The 23,467-nt window shown below is 44.8% G+C and overlaps 1 protein-coding gene across 2 annotated transcripts; it reads right to left on the bottom strand.

Moving 5' to 3' along the window:
- Positions 1–1,809: 1,809 nt before the first annotated feature.
- On the bottom strand, positions 1,810–21,970 carry LOC109285740 (metallothionein-1). Of its 2 annotated transcripts, none has more exons than XM_059713658.1 (3): positions 21,758–21,970; positions 3,065–3,130; positions 1,810–2,056 (listed from the first exon to the last, which is right to left on the bottom strand). In XM_059713658.1, the coding sequence occupies exons 1-3, from the start codon at positions 21,807–21,809 to the stop codon at positions 1,962–1,964; spliced, it is 213 nt and encodes a 70-aa protein (XP_059569641.1). In that variant the 5' UTR covers positions 21,810–21,970; the 3' UTR covers positions 1,810–1,961. The 2 variants fall into 2 exon arrangements, with proteins under 2 accessions (XP_059569641.1, XP_059569642.1); XM_059713659.1 differs by lacking the exon at positions 21,758–21,970 and adding an exon at positions 3,349–3,457.
- Between the last annotated feature and the right edge of the window lie 1,497 nt (positions 21,971–23,467).

Raw genomic sequence — 23,467 nt, 5'->3', positions numbered from 1 at the left:
ATTCTGTGGCTGGTATTTAGGGATTCCTGTGTGGGGACAATGAATCAGCATTATTCAGCTTGAGAGAGCGTGTATTTCTCTGTCCAGGAGTTTCTGTAACAGATCCCTTTGTTAATCATCATCACTGAATCTTGCTGCTTCCTTACTGTGAGAGACTGGAAATAATATGCTTTTTAAAGAGGCTGGGTGGGGATTATGGGTGTATTTGTCTCGTTACCAGCTGAGGGAGGGGCAACTGAGTGATCTAGTGGCTCTAAAGAGCACTCCTATAGCAAGACATCCTTGCCAACAATACACCAAGGCTAGAAACCTACAGAGGGTGGAACAACAAACATTGAGTGAGCAGAGACAAGAGGGATGAATCAGAGAAGGGCTCTCAGGAAGGTAAACACGCAGTGTAATGGAGGAGTGGCATCTTATCACATTGATTACCTGGGACATTTGTAGTATACCCTACCTCGTAGAGATGTTTTATGCATGTGAGCAGGCTATGCTAAGAAAAGATATGTGATAATCATGCTATCAAAATACTGTAGAAGAGATAAACATTGGGCTGTATTTTTGTCATTGCAGAAGGAAAGAGTTCTAACTCAACAGCATGACTATCCACCTTTCCAATTCTGAGTCCAGTACATGTTTGTAGGCAAATATAAAAGTAGCCTTAGGGGAAAAAGCAGGCAGGAGAAAAGGCAGATGTATTTGAGGGTGTTTATTTAGTTAAGCACAATGAATGTGCATCCAGAATTGTGGAATGCCAGAATGAGTGGCTGATTGGCAGGTAGTCTCACACAGACACAACGCACTCAAATACTCCTAGCTCAGCCTGTAGAGAACTGCTTATCAGCCCATGAAAGATGAAACCAGCACTAGCCAAGTTGCAAATGGACATGGTGGGAGAAATACAAGACCATTGGGGCATCCTGAAAACCTGTGTGAACTGAACCAGCTTGAGTCTGTATTGCTGCTTGTGATAAATTCATCACTATGGCACGGATACAGCAAGCTGGAGGTGCATACACAAGTCTTCAGCTATGAATATGAGCTCACTTTATCATAAGTATTGGCACTAGCTAGGGCAGTGGTTCTGTACATTTTCTGAGGTGTGATGTGAGTCTAAAAAGGTTATCTCATAGCTTTCACCCATTCCTTGACTATGGAAGACAACAAAACATTTTTTGTTGTAAACATAGAAAGACTACAAGTCAGAACGTTTTCAACACTATGGATCCCTGTTTTAATTCACAAGATATACCCACAGACTTATGTACATGTTTGCACACCAAACAGTACTAATATTGTGCAGCTCCCCACAAAAAGCTGACAGCACCCTGGTAGAGGAGCCCCTCGATCATTGATTCTCAAATAAGCAGCCTCACCCTCTCCAAGGAAGCCTGTGGGGGTTGAGGATGCTTCCAGACTATAGGTTCTGCATGAGACGGGCAGAAGGGAGGAAGGTGGGTTGTGCTAGCCAGGTGAGGCAACAAGATTTGCCTCTTACTTAAAAAAAGGAGACAAGAACTACTGCAGTGTTTCTTTCAGGGTACCAAAAGCCTCAGCTATTGCTAGGACAGAGATGTCCTTTAGGCACAAACACCAGTGATCACTGTAAGTCCTGGGACAAGACCTGATGCAACAGAAGCTGTTATAAGTTGCATTAAGAAGGTGGACTGATTTTACAGCTCTTCGCTGACAGCCTGTCCAAAGCAACCAGGCGTTTCAGACATTATAGATAGTGTGCAAGATGAGGAGTGTAGCAGTTGAGACATGTCATGTCCAAGACTAAACTAACCAGTAAAAAATATTTAGATCTCTCTGTACACTTAGCTTTATTATTTCACTAGCTTATACTCATACATCATAAACACTAGAGATACTTGGACCAATATACACAAAGCACAATAATGTTAATAACCCCCATCACCACATTTACAGCTTTTTATCAGGAAGGTCACTTGCACATGTTATTTGCAGCAGCTGCATTTGGTGGAAGGCGGTCCCTTGCAGACACATCCTTGTGCACACTTGGTACATCCAGCTGGGCAACAGGAACAGCACCCTAAAAAGGGAAGAAAAACAAAGCCAAGGTGTCAGAGTTTGAGCCAAGCAATGTCCCTATAAAACAGGATAGGGGATGGGTCAGAGAGATATATGAAAGAATTATCCACAGCCAAGTTTGCATGGGAAACAATGAAAACCTACAGGATCTCACTTGGAAACCTCAATCCCACAAGCCTTATGCAAAGTTGAACTCCCACTGATTTCAACTGACTTTTAAATAATAATAATAATACAGGACCAGGCCCTACTAACTACTGCATTTGCTGATGAGGGAGTAACATGAGAAGCACCGCTATTTTTACTCTGTTCTTCTCATGTTGCCTTTTGTCACCTCCGTTTCAGCCTGTTCATCCTCCCATCCCTGGTCTTGCCCCCGGCCCATATGAGCAGTGCACACACTTCATTATGTGATTCTCTGCCTTTAGCATCTTCTCTCCAACCCTCCCTTTCCATAATTGGGTTGTCTTGTGTTCTTTGGTCTCTGCAAAGCAAGAGAAGACAACCAGATTGCTGAAGGGAGCAGACTGGTTGCTTGATCAGTTTGCCAGCTTTTCCACGCAGTACTATGCAAGATGACAAGGATTTACTGGGACTTGCACAAAGCTCTTCCAAGACACAGGACTCACTGTGAAGAAGACAGACCCTTAAGGGTCTCCTGTTAGTTTCCCCTTGTGATGCCAGCTCTTGTACTGCAGCCACTAAGAGCATCACATTGATTTCAGGCAGGGCTCAAAGGACAGGTTGGTAGCCGGACAACACCATGCAGCTCCGAACAATCAAAGGGGCACATGGGTCAAGTTACGGGGGGTGGGGAAGGGGGCTGGCAGCAGGGAAGGTACCAGGGACCAATTCATCTCTGGTGAAACACCAGTGAAGCAGAGGGACTGATCTGGGTCAATACACTTGGATCATGAGAAAAATCCAAGCCTGAGCTGCCCATTATATCTGAGGACAGACAGGCAAGAGTTATGACCTGCTAGGCTCCAGCTGGGATGCCGAAACTCACCTTTTTTGCATGAGGTGCATTTGCAGTTCTTGCATTTGCAGTTGTCGCCGCAGGTACAAGTGCCACCTAAAATGAAGCAGAGGGGGGGATCAGGAGTCTCATGAAAGCAGCCAGGGCTGACAGGCAGACGGCACAGCACTTCGCAGCGACATCCGCAGCCTTTAGCAACCCCCGGGCACCTGCCCCTGCAGCCTGGGGGCAGCCCCGGCACCGAGAGCCCAGGCAGCCCGGGCCGCCACCGGATCACAGCCCCGCAGCCAGCCCCGCGCCGAGGCGCCGCTCACCGGCAGCGCAGGGACAGTCCTGCCGGTCCATGGCCGGGCTCGCGCGAGGCTGCAGGAAGCTGCTCGCTCGGGTCCCTCCGCCGCCGCCGCGTATTTATGCCGGCGGGAGCCGCGAGCCGGGGCAGAGCCCCGCCCCGGAGCCCAGCGCCGCGCCGCGCCGGCTGGCCCCCGTGCCAGTGCGGGAGGCAAGGCTTCATTTTGAAGCCCCCTTGAGCAGCAGCGGGAGAGCCCGAGCCTGTGCCGCCCTGCCATGTCAGACACCAGGTGTGAAGCGCGGCGGCCTGGCTGCCCAGCGCCCCGCTTGGCTTCTGTGCTGCGTCTGTCAGCTCCCTCCCGTTCCTGGCGCGTTGAGGGGTGCTCTGCCCCTGGGCCAGATCCAGCCCCTGGTGCCATGTGAGGCTGCCCATGAGGCTGCAAATTTGGTGGTGGGGGAGCAGTAGCACCACTTGACTGCTGCCAAATTTCCAGCCCTGTGGGGAGTCCTGCGAGCCAGACAGTGTGGCTTTCCATGCTGCATGGGGCATGCAGAGCAGCATGGGGCCCTCTTGGTCCTGCAAACCAGCCCCACGCGGCTCATTTGGCTCATCGGGACAAAACTGCTGCTCTAGACGGCACCAGTACATTTTTGTGAAGAGCAGCTCAGGAGACCAGGCCTCTGTTCGTCGCTGTGCTCGGCTGGCTGCTGGGGCTTAGCTTATTGTCTCTAGAATAGGAGTTGTGGGGCATTTCTCACAGCTTGGAGGAGTGGTGTGGGATAAGTAACTTGCATTTTATTTTTAGACAAGAGTCAGTTTAGTTTACACTTTAATGCAGCCCCAAGTCTAACAGGTTTTCATAGTCCTCTAGAAGGCAAATTTCTTCCTTGTTTCTTTTCTAGAATCCAGTGGTGACCACCTGGGCAGGCAACAAGTTTCAGATGTGCCTGGTGAGTTCTCTGGTCTTAGTTTTAAGTACCCAGTCAGAGACTCCTTGAAAGAGCCTGATGTCCAGAAAGCTGCTGAACATTCACTCTCTGTAAACTGGGCGTCTTAGAAGTACCTCCAGTTGAACACCCAGCCCCACCAGTTGTCCAGAGCCTATTACTGTCCTCACCTGTAGTGCACAACTGGACATTAACTCTTGAAAATCTTGGCTGTAACCCTAGAGATCGAACAGGACACGGTATTGTATTAAAAAATACCACTGCAAACACAATGCCCACAACTCTGGGAAACCTACCTCCAGTTTGTGATGTAACCCTTTACTAAGGAAGCCACAGAAAACTCCCTATGAGGTAGGCAAATGTGATAATCCCCATTTGAAAGATGGGAAAACTGGAACAGGGAAGTGACATTTTTTAAATCCAGAAGGCTTAAATTAGGCATCTAGATGACAATGGCTTAATCTTCAGAGCTGTTGAGCAACTGCAGTTGTGTTGACTTTCATGGGGTGGGGATGGGAGGCTGTGGGTGTTCACCATCTCTTCTAAAACCAAGTCACTTTCATGAAGGTGCTTTCATGAATCAGGCAACTGGCTTTGAACATTATGGCTTCAGTGACTCTTGTCCTGAGCCATGCAATAAATAAGTGGTAGCATTAGGATCAAAATTATGAATGTCTTTCCCATTTCCAAGCTTTCCAGTCCAACCCTCTTCAATACAAATGATCATAGACCATACTTTCCGTCATTGGCTCTTCATCCAGCTGGTTTATGAGTCTCTTCTGTTTTAAATGTTGGTCCATTTTAATTGCATGGTATTTTATACACACTTTAATATAGCATCTGGTGGGCAAGCAAGTAGAGTTCATTTGCACACGGTTCCTCAGAGGAGTGCTGAATAATCCACCGGCATGACAATTACCTCCTTTATTCATTTGCCTGCTCAGCTGCAAAACAGCCAGAGACACATTGGTACTGACTACAGATTGGTGCTTTGGTTGGGAAAACTCTTTTGCTCCATGCCTTTCTTTATGCTGAGCCTTTGCTTTGTGTTCCCCACTCACGCGGATCTTTTGGAAGTGGCAAGAGCAGGATTTTTAGTGTGGATGAAGTACTGGTGGTTGATCTTTTTACTCCCAAGTTGTCTAGACTTGTTCTGACCTAGTTAGACAATGCGGTAGTTAAACACTGGCAGCCTGTCTGTATTTGCACTCCTGCTTGGTGGGAGCTGTGCATGGCCTAGTATAATAGTAGAAAACATTTAATACAAACTTGGGGTTGGTCTCTAAGGCAACTCAGGGTTGGTCTCTGTGTTATCTATTACAGTACCTGAGCCTGCAGGGTATTAGGCAGGATCTTGAAATGGAAGAGAGGTGATAGGGCTTTTTCATTCCTAACTTCTCTTATTCTTCAGTTCTGTGAACTGAGGGGTCAGAGCTGGACTAGGCTTAGGGTATATCTACATGGCACAGTGCAGCAGGGTTGACATATGATTTAATTCAGGTACTAGAAGCAATGTAGTCATGAAAGAGCAGAACTGGGCCTCAGTTTGTTTGCTCTATTTAATATTTCAGTGAGGGCTGGACAAATACTTCAGTAGCTTGGGAATGCACTATAGTCCAGTGTTTTTCAACCTGTGGGTCGCGACCCAAAAGGGGGTCACAAGAATATATGAAAGGGTCATGAACAAACTTTAAAAATGGATTCCCCTTTAAAGAAGAAAAACATGCAAAACCGTGGCTTTTCCCTTGCAGACTGGCAGAGTTCCAGCCTGCAAGGGGCTGCTTGGGGGCCCCCCCGTGCCCCAGACACCCAACCCCTGCCCCACACACTGTCGGGCTGGGGCCTGAGGGTGGAGGGCAGCGGGTCAGGAATGAGGGACACTGGGTCGGGACTGGCCATTGATGTTTACAAATGGGTACTGGTATAAAAAAGGTTGAGAACCACTGCTATAGCCTGTACCTCTCTCAGGAAGAAACATTAACCTACATGGAGCTCTAATGCTAACAGAGCTGCACTGCTTCTGGTACCTGAGCTAGCTTGGCTGTATCTTTGTGCCGCTATGTATTGTGCAGTGAAGACAAATCCCCAGTATGTTTACAGAAAGAGAAAAATATAACTAACATGGCTAGAACTGGATGTTCTCTCTGTTGACTTGAATTACAACACCACTTTCTTCATGGGCTTTGGACCTGACACCAGCTTTGCAGGGGTTTTTAAAGAGAAAGGCACTTAGCACATGAGGAAGTGTGTGAAAACATCTGAAGGTATGCAGGTTGCCAGCAGGAGACTATATTAAGTGTCAGAAGGAGAGAAGCTGCAGAGAAAAGTGGGAAGCTTCCTAAGAAATCATTATGTCTCTACATCCTGATACTAGCAATAGTGTGGTCATGCTTTACTGCACCAACTAATAATATCCCCGGCTACTCAGAACCCACAAAAAGCATTTGAAAGCAAATTGGCCACGTCCAAACTGCTGTATAGCCCTGCCATGTGCCAGGTTGCATAAACATCCAGCAACAAAGACATCAGTGTGCAACTCTAAGCCCATGTGCAATATCCACAGTATCAAGCATGTACCAAGGACATTGCTAACACCAAAAGCACTCATTACATGTTACGTTTCATAGATGTTTAGGGTCAGAAGGAACCTAAGTAGATCATCGAGCCTGACCTCCTGCCCTGGGCAGGAAAGAGCACTGGGGTCAGGTGACCCTAGCCAGGTGCTTGTCTAGTCTCCTCTTAAAGACTTTCAAGGTAGGGGAGAGGACCACCTCCGTTGGAAGGCCATTCCAGATTCTAGTAACCCTTACCGTAAAGAAATTCTTCCTGATGTCTAATCTAAATCTGCTCTCTGTCAGTCTGTGGCTGTTGTTTCTAGTAACTCCAAGGGGTGCCCTGGTAAACATAGCATCTCTTATTCCTTGCTGTCCCTCTCTAATGAATTTGCAGATGGCCACCAAATCCCCTCTCAGCCTTCTCTTGCACAGGCTGAAGAGCTCCAAGTCCTTCAGCCTCTCCACATAGGGCCTTACCTCCAGGCCCCTAACCATCCGAGTAGCCGTCCTCTGGACCCTCTCAAGGTTTTCTGCATCCCTCTTGAAGTGCAGTGCCCAAAACTGAATGCAGTACTCCAGCTGTGGCCTTACCAATGCTGCATAGAGGGAAAGTATCACCTTCCTAGACCTGTTCATAATACAAGAATCCATGCAAGGGGGCTCTGCAGAAGCACTTCTGGTTCCTTTTTTAATTGTACAGAAATGCACAAATTCTAGGGAAACTCACCACATTCCTCCCAACCATGGGATGCAGAGGAACTGAGGTAGGTGAATTCTTGGAAAAGAGATGTAGCTGCAAGCACACCAAGCAGATACTCATAATTCTTCACTGATTGCATGGGACTCAGATTATAAAGGGGTGACAGTGAGAGGCACAAGTTGTAAAATACTAGGTGTAATGGCAGAATTGTGTAGAATCATCAACTCTTCATCCAAGCAGTTGGTACAAGGTGCCACAAGAGCAGGACACCAAAAGCAACAACATAACCATCATAATTGTGTCCCAAGAAAAGAGAAGCGAAGTTTTGGCCACTAACACACATAGTACTAGGAGCATTACTATCAGAAAGGGATGATTGGTGGTATCCTTGTGAATATACATTATACATACATACATATAGAGTGAGTGCATCCAAGTGTGCAAACTCCACATTGAACCACAGCAGGACAGGGTTAAGATTTTCTTCTGAAAACACAATTAAATTAGCCCTACCTGCCAGAAATGCAAGCCTAGAGGAAGAGCTCTCCAACTGTACTTAATTGCAGGGGGGGGCAGGGATCAGGAGATAAAAAGCTCAAAAAGATAGCAAAGGTTTTAACCCAGGCAAGAACCAGTTTCTGGAGCTTTAATACTAACAGCCAGTCACTGGGTTGCCTAGGGGAAAGCTTTATTCAGGTGACAAACTAGTCTATTAGTTAATGGAATACACTAAGCACATTTACCTAAGATAAGAGAAGGCAAAATATGGGCTATTCCTTCTGGTGCTGACCCCATTCTATGCCTACCTAGGGCACAAGCTCTTTGTTAATTTATTCTCTTGTTTTAAGAAAATATTTTTTCCTTAAAATGTCAACTAAATATGTGATATTTTTCTTGGCTGCAGCTGAAGCCAGTGTCTATCGGTGGAAAATGAGAAATTGGTCTTAAGAGTAGGCTAATGTCACCTAATGGAAAACTCTGTGCTGTTCTAGGGCCTCTGCTATGCACCATGCTGTACTGTGAGAAGAAAAACTATGCTGACTGTGTAGTATTACTCTCATCTTACTGATCTATGGAGAACATGGGGCTGGATTCTGATCCTCTCTAACCATAGCCAGATTGATCTGAATGGAATTATTCCACATTCTTACCTGTGTGAGTGAGACGAAGTTGCTGATCTATTAAAGCGGTACTGATGCATCTGCAGCCAAAGGACTGATTCATTACTGTATTATTGTGGTTTTACAACATAGTTACTTAGATGGAATCAACAGGCTTAAAACTGGTATAGTGCGGTAGTGAATTGGGCATATTTCAGCACTGAAACCCCAAAAGACAGCCTGTAGCAGGATTGAAGAGCTAGGGAGAAAGATGATTTTGGGGCTAGAGTCCAGCCCAGCATTCACCAAAGTAAATGGAGCATCTCTCACCAAGCCAGTGGCCATTACCAGGCTCTAAGTGTTCTGGCTTTTATTGTTGATTCTGGAAGGAATTTGCAGTGTGAGACTTTGGTCAAGCTCTAGTTTCTTTGTGCCTCCATTACCCTACCTTTTAAATGAGACCAGTAATGCCACTCACGGGCATGGTGAGGCTAGCAAAATGAATAGCACAGGTGGGGACAGAATGGTTGGAGACTAACATAGGCCAATGGATACATCCCATGTATGCAGCTAGTTTTTACACAATTAATGACTCCATCTGCAGGCATTTTTGTAGCAATCATAACTGATTGCTGTAAAAATTAAATAGCAAGTCACTCATGCTCTGGGCATGATGGAAGCTAACTGGTAATGATGCAGCTAACTGCTGAGCTGGGACTAATACACAGAAGTCTGTATATTAGTATCATTTACATGCACAGACATGTAGACAGCCACCAGCAAAGACTCCTCCCACGCTACCATAGGGCTGCATGCACTGAAATCAGCCTTTTTGGCACTAGTGCCCAGAGTCTAAGGGTTAACCTTTTGCTGGAAGGACTGCACACCCCTCCTGGATTCAACAGTGATCACTGCCTGACATGTTGATGCATCCTCAGGTTACCACCTATCATGTGACAGGTGATAAACTATTGGCAACCTGCCTGCACATAACACAAACATCATTGTTAGGTGGCATCATTATATATAATAGGACACTATGTATTTGCATGTGAAAAAGTATCTGATTGTGCCACAACTAACTGACAGCCATCAACATCCCAATGATGAGATAGATCGGGGTGGACAAAATGCGGCCCAGGGACCAGATGCGGCCTCCCAGGCCATTCTATCTGGCCTGTGGGGCCCCTAAAAAATTTAGAAAATTAATATTAATCTGCCCTGGGCTGCCTGTCATGCAGCCCTTGATGGTTTGCCAAAACTCAGTAAGCGGCCCTCTGCCCAAAATAATTGCCCACTCTGAGACAGATAGATAGATAGGGTTTAACAGGCCCACATCATCTTTGAATGGTACAGAATTGGGGAATTCAGCAAGAAAAGACTGACAAACTACAGTGTGAGGAGAACAGATGACTCTGTGTCTTTTGGACTTGATTCAAGGCTTGTGAAATCATTGAGAGTTTTCTGTTCACTTCAATGGGTTCTAGATCATGGCTTTTGTAATTTATATTTATTTATTATTACCTATCTAGTAACATGAGAGTGTGGTGGCAGAGCACCCAAGGTGTCTTGTTGCTTGTCCAGAGGCATGAGTTCCAACCCTGCTCTGGACTCTAGTCAAAGGTTCCTCACAGTTGATGCAGCTGTAAACAGGTACATGGTCATGTGGCTGGGGAGTCAAAGGCAATCAGATGTAATGCGGGCCCCATCATTCCCTTGTGTGTTGTTGGCCCCAGAAACTATTGTGCATGAACCTCATTAGCCCAATGGCTGTTAGGCTTGAGAAGACTTTTGACTTGACTTGATACAGAACCATGAGTTTTCATGGAGCAGGCAGAAGACTGTGCCAGACAAATTGCAGATTCCTCGCGTTCTTGAAGGCCACGTGCTAGATCAGTGCTGAACAGAGTAAATTCAGGAACAGGGTTACAATTGCTTTTGGAATGTATCATAAAACACATAGGCAGACAAAGTTCTTTGGGTGAATCTGATATCTTTTATTAGACCAACTTAAATAGTTGGAAAAAAAATATTAGCAAGCTTTTGGGTTTAAAAACCCTTTGTCAGGTTGAGGAAGCTTTTGCAGTTAGTGTGTGCTCTTCCTGGATTAAATGAATAGTAAAAAAGCCAGAGGCTGGGCTGGTATGCATGCAAGTCAGGATGTAAACCAGTATGCATACCAGCTCAGCCTCTGCCTTCTTTACTATTCATTCCATCCAGGAAGAGCACACACCAACTGCAGAGTCTTCCTCAGCCTGAGGAAGAGTTTTTAAACCTGAAAAGCTTGCTAAGAATTTTCCCCCCCAACTATTTAAGTTGGTTTAAATGTATGATATCAGATTCACCCAAGGAACATTGTCTGCCTATGTCCTTAGACATAGGCTACAACCTACACCCTCATAAAACACATGGCTTTAAGGGGATTTATCTCAGATGTAGGTGTGTAGAATGACAGGACTATAGCTTCTTAAATTAAAACATGGCAGTTGCTACAGCAATGGGTTGGTTAAAAATCTCTCAGCTACTGCTATAATGTAAATAGGCATACACAACATCCAACGCAGAAGTATGTAAGCAATGCATGAGCATATGAGGTTTTAGGGAGATTGATAGAGTCTCCAGAATGGACCAGAGGCTTGTGGCTTAAGTAACGTTGCATAGAAAGAGAAACTTGCCTGCATTAGCTTCATCTACCAATGCCCTAGATGGACAGAACCTGAAGGCCTGCTTTGACTCCCATTGAAGTTAATCATGTTAATAGCTGGGCTGGATCTTTAGATTTTCAGATTGTTTGCAGTTACTGTTGATTTTAGAGCTGGAAGTACTCAGCACTTCTGAAAATCAGAGCCCTACTGACATGCTGGCACCCATTCAACAGTGAATGATGAGGCTGCTATTGCTGTCATCACCAGTCTTTATTGTGTCAGTTATCTTCCATGACATGCACAATTGTATTGATACAGGCAATCTCAGCATATTAATGTACACAAACAAGGCTTTTCTGATAGCGTTATAACCAATAAATTCATCATGCATGTGTGACGGGCTAGCTGGCAGTGACTTAGCCCAGGGGTTTTGAAAGGGCAAAAGATGATTGGAGGACTTGGGATTCCCTTTCCTCACCAATCAGGCCCCAGAGACTCACCCTCCATGTCCCCTGATTGGCCCCATGGGTCACCTGGAGGGGGAAAAAAGGGGCAGTGCAGCTGACTCAAGAGAGACCGGTGAGGGACCACAAGGAAGGAGACTCAAAGAGCTGGGCCAGTGGGGCAGGAGCAGTTGCCCCAGAAGAGCCTGAAGGGGTGGGACCTGTTGACAGCAGTTGAACCCTCAGCAGTGCATTGGGCAGGAGAGGCTCCCCACTGGGCTCTAGGATTGCCTACGAGAGGCTGCGGCCAGCAGGTGAGGCTCCCCAGCTCCAGCAAGGGTCTGAGCAGTGACCGGAGAGGTTCCTAGCTCTGCTTCCAGCTCCTCCAATAAGAGGCCAGGCAGCTCAATGTGAGGCCGGGGCTCCGAGAAGGTCAAGACCCCTGTCTCTAGTGGGTTATGGAATAGAGAAAATCCCACACAGCTTACTGATTTGTTTGATGCACTGGCTGGGGGAATTTTTAGCTACTTGCATGATTTCACAACGATCGCACACTTAATTCATACAACACCATTTTATTTTAAAATTCTTTGCTACGCATATAACACTGCTTAGCTTTGAGAAATACCACAAACATTAAGAACACAATAACTACATATATCAGAAACAATGCTCCAAATGCACTTCCTTAAAACAATTACAATTACAACTAAAAGTTAAATTTGAATCAGCACTATTATTTTTCATGATATATTTACAATCCTAGAATTCCGAGAAGCCAAACACCTAGATATGCTTTCATTCCTCAGTAGTACAGTTCAATGGGCTGGCCTCAGCAATACAATTCAATGGGCTGGCCTCAATACTGATAGCACTAAGTCCCCTTCCTTCAGTCCCTTTCGGGCGCTCTGCAGCTTCAGCATGAACTAAGAGATTCGTGTTCACGGAGAGGGTGGTTCAGGTGATCAGTCTGATCTGGCCTACACTTGCGATTCTTCCTTTGATGTTCTGCAAGTGAGGTTACCTCCAAATTGGGACAGTAGGTTACAGTTTTTATTGAGTGAGTTGCCGTCTTGGGCCCCTCCTACCCAAACCTGTCACTACTCCCAAATTTGGGCTCGGATCTTTCTTAACAGATTCTTTTGCTTGGTAATCAGTTTCTTTGAGGAATTTCCCACCGCAGTGACCCTTCTTTCCACTCTTTTTTTCAAAGGCTCCTATGGTTTGATCTCTCAGAATGTGGGATGTTTGCTTAAGGGTCATTTTTATGTTAACCTTGTTAAAGGCCTCTAAAGATAAAATTCAAAAGTTAAGACTTTGAGCAAAGCCTGGACCTTCCTCACGTAGGCCAAAACAATGGCCTAGATAAGAAGATGAATCTCTGTCTTTTTCCTAAACTGGCTAATGGGTAACTATTACAAACATTCAAACTATTACAGTCGATATGACAACCCCTAGCAGGTTGGAGCAGTACCAGTACTGCTGGCTATATGGTAGAATTTCTGCCTACCATGTGGGAGATCTGAATTCAAGTCCCAGATGGGGTGAGTGAGCTAGCAAGGAGAAATTCTTCTTGCAGTGGAAAGGGGCCATTGTATTTCCCTCCTTTCTCCCCCTCCAGGTACCTAGGCCCTATATTCCTTGTCATTTGACATTTTGTATTTTGTGCCTTTTATATTTCACCAACCAGTATTGTTTGCTCTGCTGTTTGTGTTTTACACTTTGGTTAACCCTGTCCTTTTGTCAACTGGATGAATATGTCTATGATTGTAAGTGTCTAACCTTTGTTGAATCCTGCCCCCTTGGGGCATTGTAGTGTCCCCTATACCCCCTGGTTTATACTGGTTATGTTCCCAGAACTGTTCCCCCATTAAAAGGTATATGGTTAAGTCCCCAGTGGTGACCTGGCTCTGCTCTATAGGGGGAGGAGAGTCCCTACACCTCCCACAGCACTTGTGCACCTGCTTTGATCCCTTCAATTGGAGAGGGGGTACCTCTTGGAGTACCGCCCGGGGTTACACATGGATATAATCCACACCCACATTCATATATGTATGGAGCACATCTTAGTATGACACACGGGAAATGTTTTGGATGGCAATACATCTCTCTGCAGGTATTTGCTGCAGGTACATTGTGCCCATATGATAATAACCTCCAAGACTGTCATAATGAGCCATGTAGCTGTTGACAGATAGGTTGTACAATGTTTCACAGTGGCCTGATGGCCATCACATGAGACACCAGAAATATGAACATAGAGTAGCACATGAGCAGAAATGAATGAAAGCTATGCATGTCACATGACCATCTTTTACATCATTTCTGTTGGAAGACAGCATGACAAAACTATATTCTCATACATGTATATACAGTCTTTACTGTATTTTGTGCAAATATACACAATACTGTAGATTGTGCAAAGCCTTTAGCTGATTTAACTGATAAGCCATATTCTCATTTTACCAGAAGACAGATGATGCATTCACACTTGTCATTTGTAACCATGTATGATGCAATGCTTGCATCTACTCAGCAGCACACTGTGTAACTAAAACCAACGTTCTCCACTCTGCCTGAAGACTCATGGCTTGACTGTAAAATTTCACTCAGTATTTTCAAACACCTGCTGTGTATTGCTGGAACATTGATTAGCAAGGCTGGCTTAGTTCATCCTGATCCTCCACGGCTAGTCATTTGAATCAGTGAAATAAAGTAAGTGTTGAACAATAAAATCAGAACAGCAGCACTGAAAAGCTTATTTGCACTCACTTTGGATAGAACTAGCTGACCTCACTACTCAGTATTTCACTAAATCTCCACTCCAGGACACACACAAAAGGTCCACACCCTCAGCCCTAATTAGTCTCTAAATAGAGTGTAAATAGACATTGCATTTGTTCCTGGACAGGATGGTTTGTCCTGTGATCTTGCAAATGTACAAGACCATTGTCTTACTTCAAGTTCCACCAAAGTAGGTAAGATTAACTGTGATATTGCTTTTTTCCCCCCAAACATTTTGGCGTGCATTGCTAAGGTTACTGCAGGTCATTTCCTAACAAGCTAGCCAGGATGCAGTGTTCTCACTAGCCACCTACTAGTGGAGAAGCAGCAATGCACCTTGGAAGGACAATGTATGTAAATGACTGCCACTCCTGTTTTGATCTGGTTCAAAACCCATGGCAATCAGAGCCACTTCAAATGTGTTGTTTTTTTATAGCCTAAGGTGCCACCCTGCTCTGCCTTCTGTCGGGACTTCAGACTAACATGGGTAACTCCCTCAGCACCAGCTCTGTAGCAGAGGCTGAAGCTGTAGAGAGCCAAGGCAGGGTTCTTCATTGTTGGAATATATGCTAGGGATGAGTTGTTGGTGAATGAGGAAGTATTAACTAAACTTAATAAATGAGAAAACTAATGAATAGTATTTGTTTCATTTACTAATTCATAATAAGTCTCCTAGTGCTTGGTGCAAATGTTGGTATGCCTGTATTATATTTGAGATGTGGTTGCAGCACCTTGGCTAGGGACAAAAATTACACATAAACCAGAAGTGGTTGGAAACTTATTTAAATCTGTAACACAACAGAAGTTCAGTGCACATAAACGACTTTCAAAATGGCCAAAGCCAGTTTAAGATAAACCTGAATAGATGTAATATCAGACTTAACTGATTTAGGTTAAATCAGTTTATTGAACTTCTGTCCTAGTTCCCCTCCAGATTCTAGTTAACTTAAAATCCCCCAGCACCCCACAATGCTTTGCACCTTGCAGAGTGGGCAGGCTAGCCTTGGCCTAAGCTGTCAAGTCCAGCTGAGCAGGGAGGCATGCTTTAGTGCCCTCAGGCTTCTTGGCCTGGGTCACTGCAGGCATGTGGCTGCATTTCCAGAATCAAAATTGAATCTCTGCTCACTTGCTTATCAGTTCAGTCTATGTAGCGTGGACTAACCTGCAAAGATAGAATCGATTCAGCCTCAGACTTTTTGACTGTCTGTACTTAGCTCGTTAGTCTAGCTAGTTCAGGTATCAGTAATCAGCCTGGGCTTAGAAGCCTGAGTAAATACCCAGCATCCTTGACAGGCTTGCACAGCCTTTGCTGAAGCCCGTGCCATCACATCTTCACTACTGTTGTACCTAAACTAACTAGATTAAAACCAGAGTAGTTATGCTATCACATTTTCCAACTGCTGTGATGCTCTAAGTGAGAACCTACTGTATTAGGGATATTGTTAGTGAGTTCACAAAACCCTTCATTGTGCTAAATAATACAGCAATTTAATATCTTTATGTAATACTTTGATGTGGTTACTTACTTTTAACGATGATTGCCTTCATTGCATCTGCAATGGTCAGAGCATGGGACAATGAATCAGAAGCTCTGAGTTCTACTTCTAGCTCTGACACTAATTTATACGATCCTGGCTAAGTTATTTTGTTTCTGAGTCTCAATTTCCCCTCCTGTAAAACTGTGTAGAGAGTAGTAATTATTATTCTCTTTTGGGAGAAGAAAGCAAACATCAGGAGCCAAATTCTTGCTCCATGTCAAAGGAGTTAGCTGCACCATAAATAGATTTGACCCAGAAGCATAGCAATGCGGGGGGGGGGGGGAAATAGGAGGGGACCATGGTCCCCAGGTGCCAGCCTTGTGGGGGGGAGGAAGGGGGGCACCAGCTGGGCTGAAAGGATGTGGTGCCTCCCACGTTTGGTGTATGGCCTACCCACCTGCCCAGCAGGTTGTTCGTTTGTTGACCCATTGCGGCCGGAAATTCTGACTGCTGCCTCTCCCCTGGCACCCAGTGTGCCACAGTGTCCATTCCCCCCGGAAGTGCCGTGGGGCAGGAGAGGGGGCATTGGCCCCCAGGTGCCGGAGACCCATGCTACACCACTGTTTGACCCATTAAAAGTTACTGATTATTTAGGCCTCGGGTATTTGCCTTGTCTCATGTGATATTACCATGAAGTGGATCAGTATCTTCTATGCAGGAATGGCACTTTTGTTAGGGTATGTGTAGCAAAGGAACTGAGATGGTCAATGCCTCCTTGCTAGAACAGCTATAACACAGTAACTGGTGCTTTATGGGAAAAGGTGGTATGCATTTGGACATACCTTGAAGATTAAAGGTTTTCTCTTTGATGTGTACCTGAAACTCTCATAAATGTTAATAAGAGTTACATCAAGGGCTAAGGAGGGGAGAATTGACATACCTCCCCCATATGGGAAAGGATGTAGGCAGAAGTGGAAAAAGACTTTGGCTGACAAACTAGGATTTGAATTTACTTTGCATTCTGCCTTGTGACCACCACACTCTCCCTTCTCTCTCTCCCCCCACCCCAGTTACTATTTCAACTTCCAGCCACTGGTCTGACATCAGGTTGAGAGCAGAGCAATTGTAGGACAGTCAGTCAGCAAATGACTCCAGGAAACTATGGAAATGAGTTTTGGGAAAGGGACTACTAGAAGCACAACATTCCCCAGCCTAGTCCTTAATTGACTGCATTATCTTTCCCTTTATTTCTCTGCAGCTTGGCTTCCCTTACCCTTTAGTACATCCTCCTGCTAGGCACTTTAAAAGGTAGCCACTTTAAGGTGCCAGGCACTTTAAAAGTCATCTGCAGTTCTTGTGACATTAAGTGCTTTTTGATCAGCAAGCTAATGGTTGCTTGTGTCTGTTCTTCCACTTCCAGTATAATGCTCCCAGTCTGACAGAGGGAGACTTAGCCACAAGCACATGAAGCTAATGCTTTCTCCCTTTGTATGCTTTCTCCCACTTCCCTCCTGTTCTGTTCACCCTCCTTCATTTCCCTCCCACATCTTTCTCCTCCTGTCTCACAGATTCCCACATTCACACTTCAAACTCATCTGTTAAAATTATTTCTTGGCTGGAACATGACCTGATGTTTCCAAGTGTCATTACACTACATGCATTTATTCATTTTTTCCCCACTTGCTAATTTTCAGATTTTATATGCAAGCATACAAAAACTGATGACTAAAACCTTACCACACTGAGAAGTTGCTTGTCTGAGCCTGTAAAGTACCATCAGTCTCAGTATTAAAAAAAATAAAAAGAAAACAGTAAACTATTTATTAAGTCTTAATAGCTTTCCATTTCTACAATGCCAAAAACTCCCATGAACTGTAACCCTGCAATCATATGCCCATATAATTCATAGTTTTCATAGCTTCATAGTTTTTAGGGGTTGGAAGGGACCTTACAGATCATTGGGTCCAGCCCCCCTGCACTTGAGCAGATGGGCATCAAGACACTTTTTGAAGATTGCCAGGGTGGGTGACTGTACCACTTCTGGGGGGAACCTGTTCCAAACCCTCGGTACTCAACGTAAAGAAGTTTTTTCTTATGTCTAGTCTGAAGCAATCTTCAATCAGCTTGTGCCCATTACTTCTAGTCCTCCCCGGGGGGGCTTTGGTGAAAAGTTGCTCCCCCAGACCCAGATGTACTCCCCTCATATACTTACAGGCTGCCACCAAGTCCCCTCTGATGTTCTCTTCTCCAGGCTGTACAGTCCTAAGTCTTTCAGCCTCTCTTGGTATGACCTGGTCTCTAGGCCTCTAACCATGCGTGTGGCCCTCCTTTGGACTCTCTCGAGTTTTTCCACATCCTTCCTGAAGTGCGGTGCCGAGAACTGGATGCAGTACTCCAGCTGTGGTCTCGCTAAGGCTGAGTAGAGCAGGAGGATGACATCTTTAGACTTGCCCAAGATGCCTCGGTAGATGCATGCCAGTGTTGGATTAGTTCTGCCAACTACGGCATTGCATTGGTGGCTCATGTTCATTTTGTTGTCTATCACAACACCCAGGTCTTCTTCAGTTCTGGTGCTGGCTAGCATAGCACTGCCGAGCCTGTAAGTGTATTGTGGAGTATTTCTTCCCAGATGGAGCACTTCGTATTTCTCTGTATTAAATGACATAAAGTTGAGGTCTGCCCACCTCGCAAGCCTATCCAGGCACCGCCAGCACTGTTGATGGCATCTTTTCACAGAGGGTGCGCATGCACCCACGTATACTCCCTACATATCGCCAATGAAGCTCCCCAATAGTTTGGTGTCAACAGCGAACTTTACCAGTTCGCATTTAATACCCAAATCCAAATTGTTGATGGATATGTTGAAAAGCACTGGCCTGAGTACTGAGCCCTGAGTGATGCCACCGGTCACCTCCTGCCATGATGACTCAGTCCCGTCTATCAGTACTCTCTGGGTCCTTCCACGGAGCCTGTTCCCTAGCCACCAGACCATAAAGTAGTTGAGGCCACATTTTTCTAATTAAACTATGAGGACATCATGGGAGACCAGGTTGAAGGCCTTTTTGAAATCCATGTATATGACATCAACCTCATTTCCCCTATCCAGGTGGTGAGTTACTTGATTGTAGAAGGATATGAGGTTGGTCTGGCATGACCTGCCCATAATGAAGCCATGTTGGCTATCCTTCAGAATACCACCTTCTGTTTTCCTGTTAGTGATAGACTCTTTGATAATTATTTTCCAGGATTTTACCCAGGACTGAGGTCAAACTGATTGGCCTGTAATTCCCAGGGTCCTTCTTTCTCCCCTTTTAAAAGATAGACATCACATTGGCCTTCTTCCAGTCTTCAGGGACCTCACCTGAGAATTTAATGGAGATTTGCCTTCAGTGAAAGTCAGAGCCCTACATACAGCAAACACTGGGAATCTCCCATTCTAGTTTCAAGGGAAACTCCAGTTAGGCACAGACTCTGATAGGCTCAGCCCTCTACTTGTACTGTATTTTAAGAGCCCTGTTGCAAAAATACTGACATACACCATCACTGTCACTCATTACTCATGAACATATGAGTGAATAAATCTATGTGGTAAGTCCTAAAAGTATTCCTGAGGATTTTCACTGCTTTGGGACCAGTGATTGCACACATTTAGCTGTCTCTCACCTTGGTATCCAGGCACTTAACAAGGCTTAAGATCTCAAGCAGAGAGCAAACAGCAGATTCTCTTGCTTTTCCTCTAGCCAGTCAAAGAGCCTACAAGTTTTTCAGGTGTATTTAATATCTTCATTCATGAACAGCAGCTCCTTGATGTACAGAAATCCTCTTACCTGTTCTATTGTCTAAGCAAGCCTTGTCATGCTGTTCAGCCAATGCATCTCCATGCTGGCCAAGAGGGATCATTTGTAAAGGTGGGACTGGTTCAGTATCACTGCTTTGGCCTCTCTGCTGAAGCTGCTGGTGAATGACAGCTGCCAAGATGGTTAAGCAATATAGTGATGTCATAAGGAGTTAGAATCCCAGTGATATTCAGACTATGGCTCCAGAGCCAGAAGTGGATCTTCAACTTACTGCCTGAAGCTCTTCACAGAAAATGCAATCAAAGTTGTTTTTAACTGCTGCACTGGGGTCTTTCCTGCAGCCACAAATAATGCAATGCTTGTTTAAAACAAGTGTGTACATACTTTAGTAAACACTAAAAAGACTTATTTCTTCTTGAAGTATTTTTCACCTAAGGGTGTGTATATTGCCGTGGTTCTTTGATTAACCAAAACTATTCATGTGGCTCCTGAGCTAATCGGTAGTCACTGATCCACCAATATCAAGCAACTTATTTACTGAAGCTCACTTGAGTTCCCATCAGATGGTAATACCTTTCATAAATTAATTCTAATTTCTGGAGCCAGAAAGAAATGGTGACCTGGAGGTGAAAAACTTATTACTAGTCCCCATAGCCAACAAGGTGCCTACTTAGATTACTGTATTAAATCAGCTAAAAAATGATAGAGCTTTTAGTCCATTCAGCCATGACACATGAGCTGACACCACTGAACTTACAGAAAACAGCCGCACAGTTGTCCCATAGTATTTTAATGACAATACTTCAGCTAGTGGATTTTTCTTTATGTGTATGTATGTTATTTTACGTTTTTATATATATTCAAATAGAACTGAATAAAGAAGAAAAATGACCACAACTCATATCAATAGGCTATTTGTTTACAAGAAACTTTGGAATGCTAGCTTTAATGTAAGATTTCCTTCAGAATGACAGAAAAACACTGGATTGGTTCCCAGAACGGATGTGGCAATAGAGCTGTTTTCTCTAAAATCTGGGACACGGTAGGATGGGAAACAAATGGGGAGGGCTGGAAGGGGGATGGATGCAATTAGAACATAAACATAGGGTCTGATCCTACCAAGTGCTGAGGTTCCCCTTGGTTGAATTGGATGCACTAATTTTCCTGATCCTGTGAGCTGCTAAGCCCTCACCTCTTATTTAAACATCATTGCAAGTGACACCTTCATTGGAAACCGCACAGTCCTCAAAATCTCTCAGGATGGTTTCTATGGCAGAAGCGCTTTGCCAAGGTAACATGTGGAAAGCTTGCCATGTTCATACTGATATTACGAGTTCTATCATGTACTATGCATACTGTGATATACACCAAAACAGTTACTCTACTAATGGGCCCTTTATTTGCCAGTCTGTTTGTTAAACTGAAGTACTTGCTAATATCTAGGTGGGCTCAGAAAGCACTTTGATCAGCACAGTTTAGAAATCAAAAGGTTCAAACTGTAGGTGACAAGATTATTCACTCATCTCAAGCAAAGGGACAGGAGCACATTAAAGTAAATTAATAAAACTGAGCTGTAGGAAAAGAATTCTCTCCCAGGCTGAGAGTACCAATCCCATGTCGGAAACTTGACACAGATTAGGCCTGTGCGAAGTGGCTAGTATTTGATTTGGATTTGGATTCAACTGATTTGGGGGACAGTGATTTGATTTGTTGATTCGAATCACTGCCCCGAATCGGCCAGGCCCACCCCCCACAGCCAGGCAATGGCTGGCCTGCCCACCCCAGCTCCCAGCACTTAGAGAAAAAAAAGCACTGACTCAGGGGGTGCTATCGGGCAGGGGGCAATTCCCGCTGCCCCATGATGCAAGGGGGGCTCTCCACGAGCCCCCCAACCTTCCCTCTGCTCCCCCAGCCCCCCCATGGCTGCCCCGCTCGCCACGGCTCTGGCCCTTTAAGAAAAAAAAACAAGAAAACCCCGAACTCACCATTCCTGATGGTGGGGGGTGATCCACGCTCCCCCACTGCCCCGCACCACATCGGAGGTTTGTCCACAAGCCCCCCAAAGCCCCAAGGCCGCTGCAGGAGTGGTGATTCCTGGGGCTTTTCTCCGGGTTTTTTTTTCTTAAAGGGCCGAAGCCACGGTGGGTGGGACAGCCATGGAGGGGCTGGGGCGGCATCGGGGACATCCGTGGGGCAGTGGGGATTGCCCCTTGCCTGGCAGCATCCGGTGAGCACCAGGGCTTTTCTTTAGAGGGCCAGGAGCGGGGGCGGGTGGGGCAGCTGTGAGGGTGCTGGGGGAGTAGGCGGGGGTCGGCGGGGCTGGGGGAGCAGGCAGGGGCTGGAGCTTTGAATCGATTCAGACCTTTTAATTTGTTCCCTGATTCGATTCAGATTCAAATATTTGACTATGAACTTGGGCTGAATCTCCCCTGAATTGAATCACTACCCAGAGCTTCGCACAGCCCTAACACAGATCTAGACATTTTGAGTTGCCATGTGTTTCCCACAATACCACAACTGCAGGGGCATCCCAGGTTGCCCTCTTCTAAGATTGCTTCTGGGAAGTAGTTAACAGTTATCATCATGGTAAAGTCTACAACAGGTGTAGTACAACCGCTGCAAATGTTGGGATGAACTCATAAAGGACACAAAGCTGTTTCTACTCTATACCACTATGTTGTTTTAGTTGTTTAGGAGGTACAAGTGAATTTGAGTTTACTGTGGCATATTTTGCTATAAGGGTGCTGTAGCCCCCTTGCCTACAAGCTGTATGAAGGATTAAAAGGAAATAAAAGTAGGGGGACTCTACACAGATCTGGTGATTTGGAAGAACTCAGTACCCAATTATATTTTTATGAAATCATTCACAAATGTCTTTATTGTACTATTTAATTATCTAAATATTGAGGATTAACAGTGTTCTTGTTTTAAAAACATGGAGCAAAAATAATGGGTTCATGGCCAATTCAAAATCATTTTATTTAAAGATGTTTAATACTATAATTATTGTCTCCTCTATATTTCAAATCTTTGTTTTCATCTTTTTCCTATGTAGGGTTTCCCTCTCGTTGTTTGTCTATAGTTGGGTTTTTTAAAATGTTGTTTTCAATACACACTGAAGGTTATGTAGGGTGCATTGCTGCTCTTTCCTGAATGAAAATAAATTAATGAACATGTGGGTTGTGACTGTCCCTCTCTAGTGGCTGATGTACAAGTCAGACAGAAGCCTAATATTGCTAGATAGTAGAAATGTTCTTAGTTCCATTGTCTTTCATATGTGAGCTGGTTGTGTCTTTGAGGCCCAAATTCCCAAGGTTTTTTTTTCCTCAGATGCTGCTCAAATACTAGTCAATTGAAGACACTGGTATCTGCAGATAACCAGCAAATTGATTTATCTGCAACTCCTATGCCTGAACATACTATTTTACATAGGAATGCAAAACTATTTTAGGTTCCAGCATAGTATTTTAGCTACCCACAGCATCAGGACTGTATCCCTTTCATATATGACAGCTAACATTTACTTTAATAGAAAAATAAGTGATTAAAAGATTAAGAACCCTATTCTGCCAGTAGGTCCATATGAAAAGTGGTTTGGCTGCAAATCTAGCTGCAAGACCAGGGCCTAAGAGAACTGAGATTGATTCTGCATTTAAGTAAACTATCTGCTCATATTTATTTAACTGCCCTCAAAT

The sequence above is a fragment of the Alligator mississippiensis genome, chromosome 10, assembly GCF_030867095.1.
Source record: "Alligator mississippiensis isolate rAllMis1 chromosome 10, rAllMis1, whole genome shotgun sequence".
Classification (NCBI taxonomy): Eukaryota; Metazoa; Chordata; order Crocodylia; family Alligatoridae; genus Alligator; species Alligator mississippiensis.
Note: the sequence above shows the minus strand (reverse complement) of the source record. Positions and strands in the feature narration are given on the sequence as shown.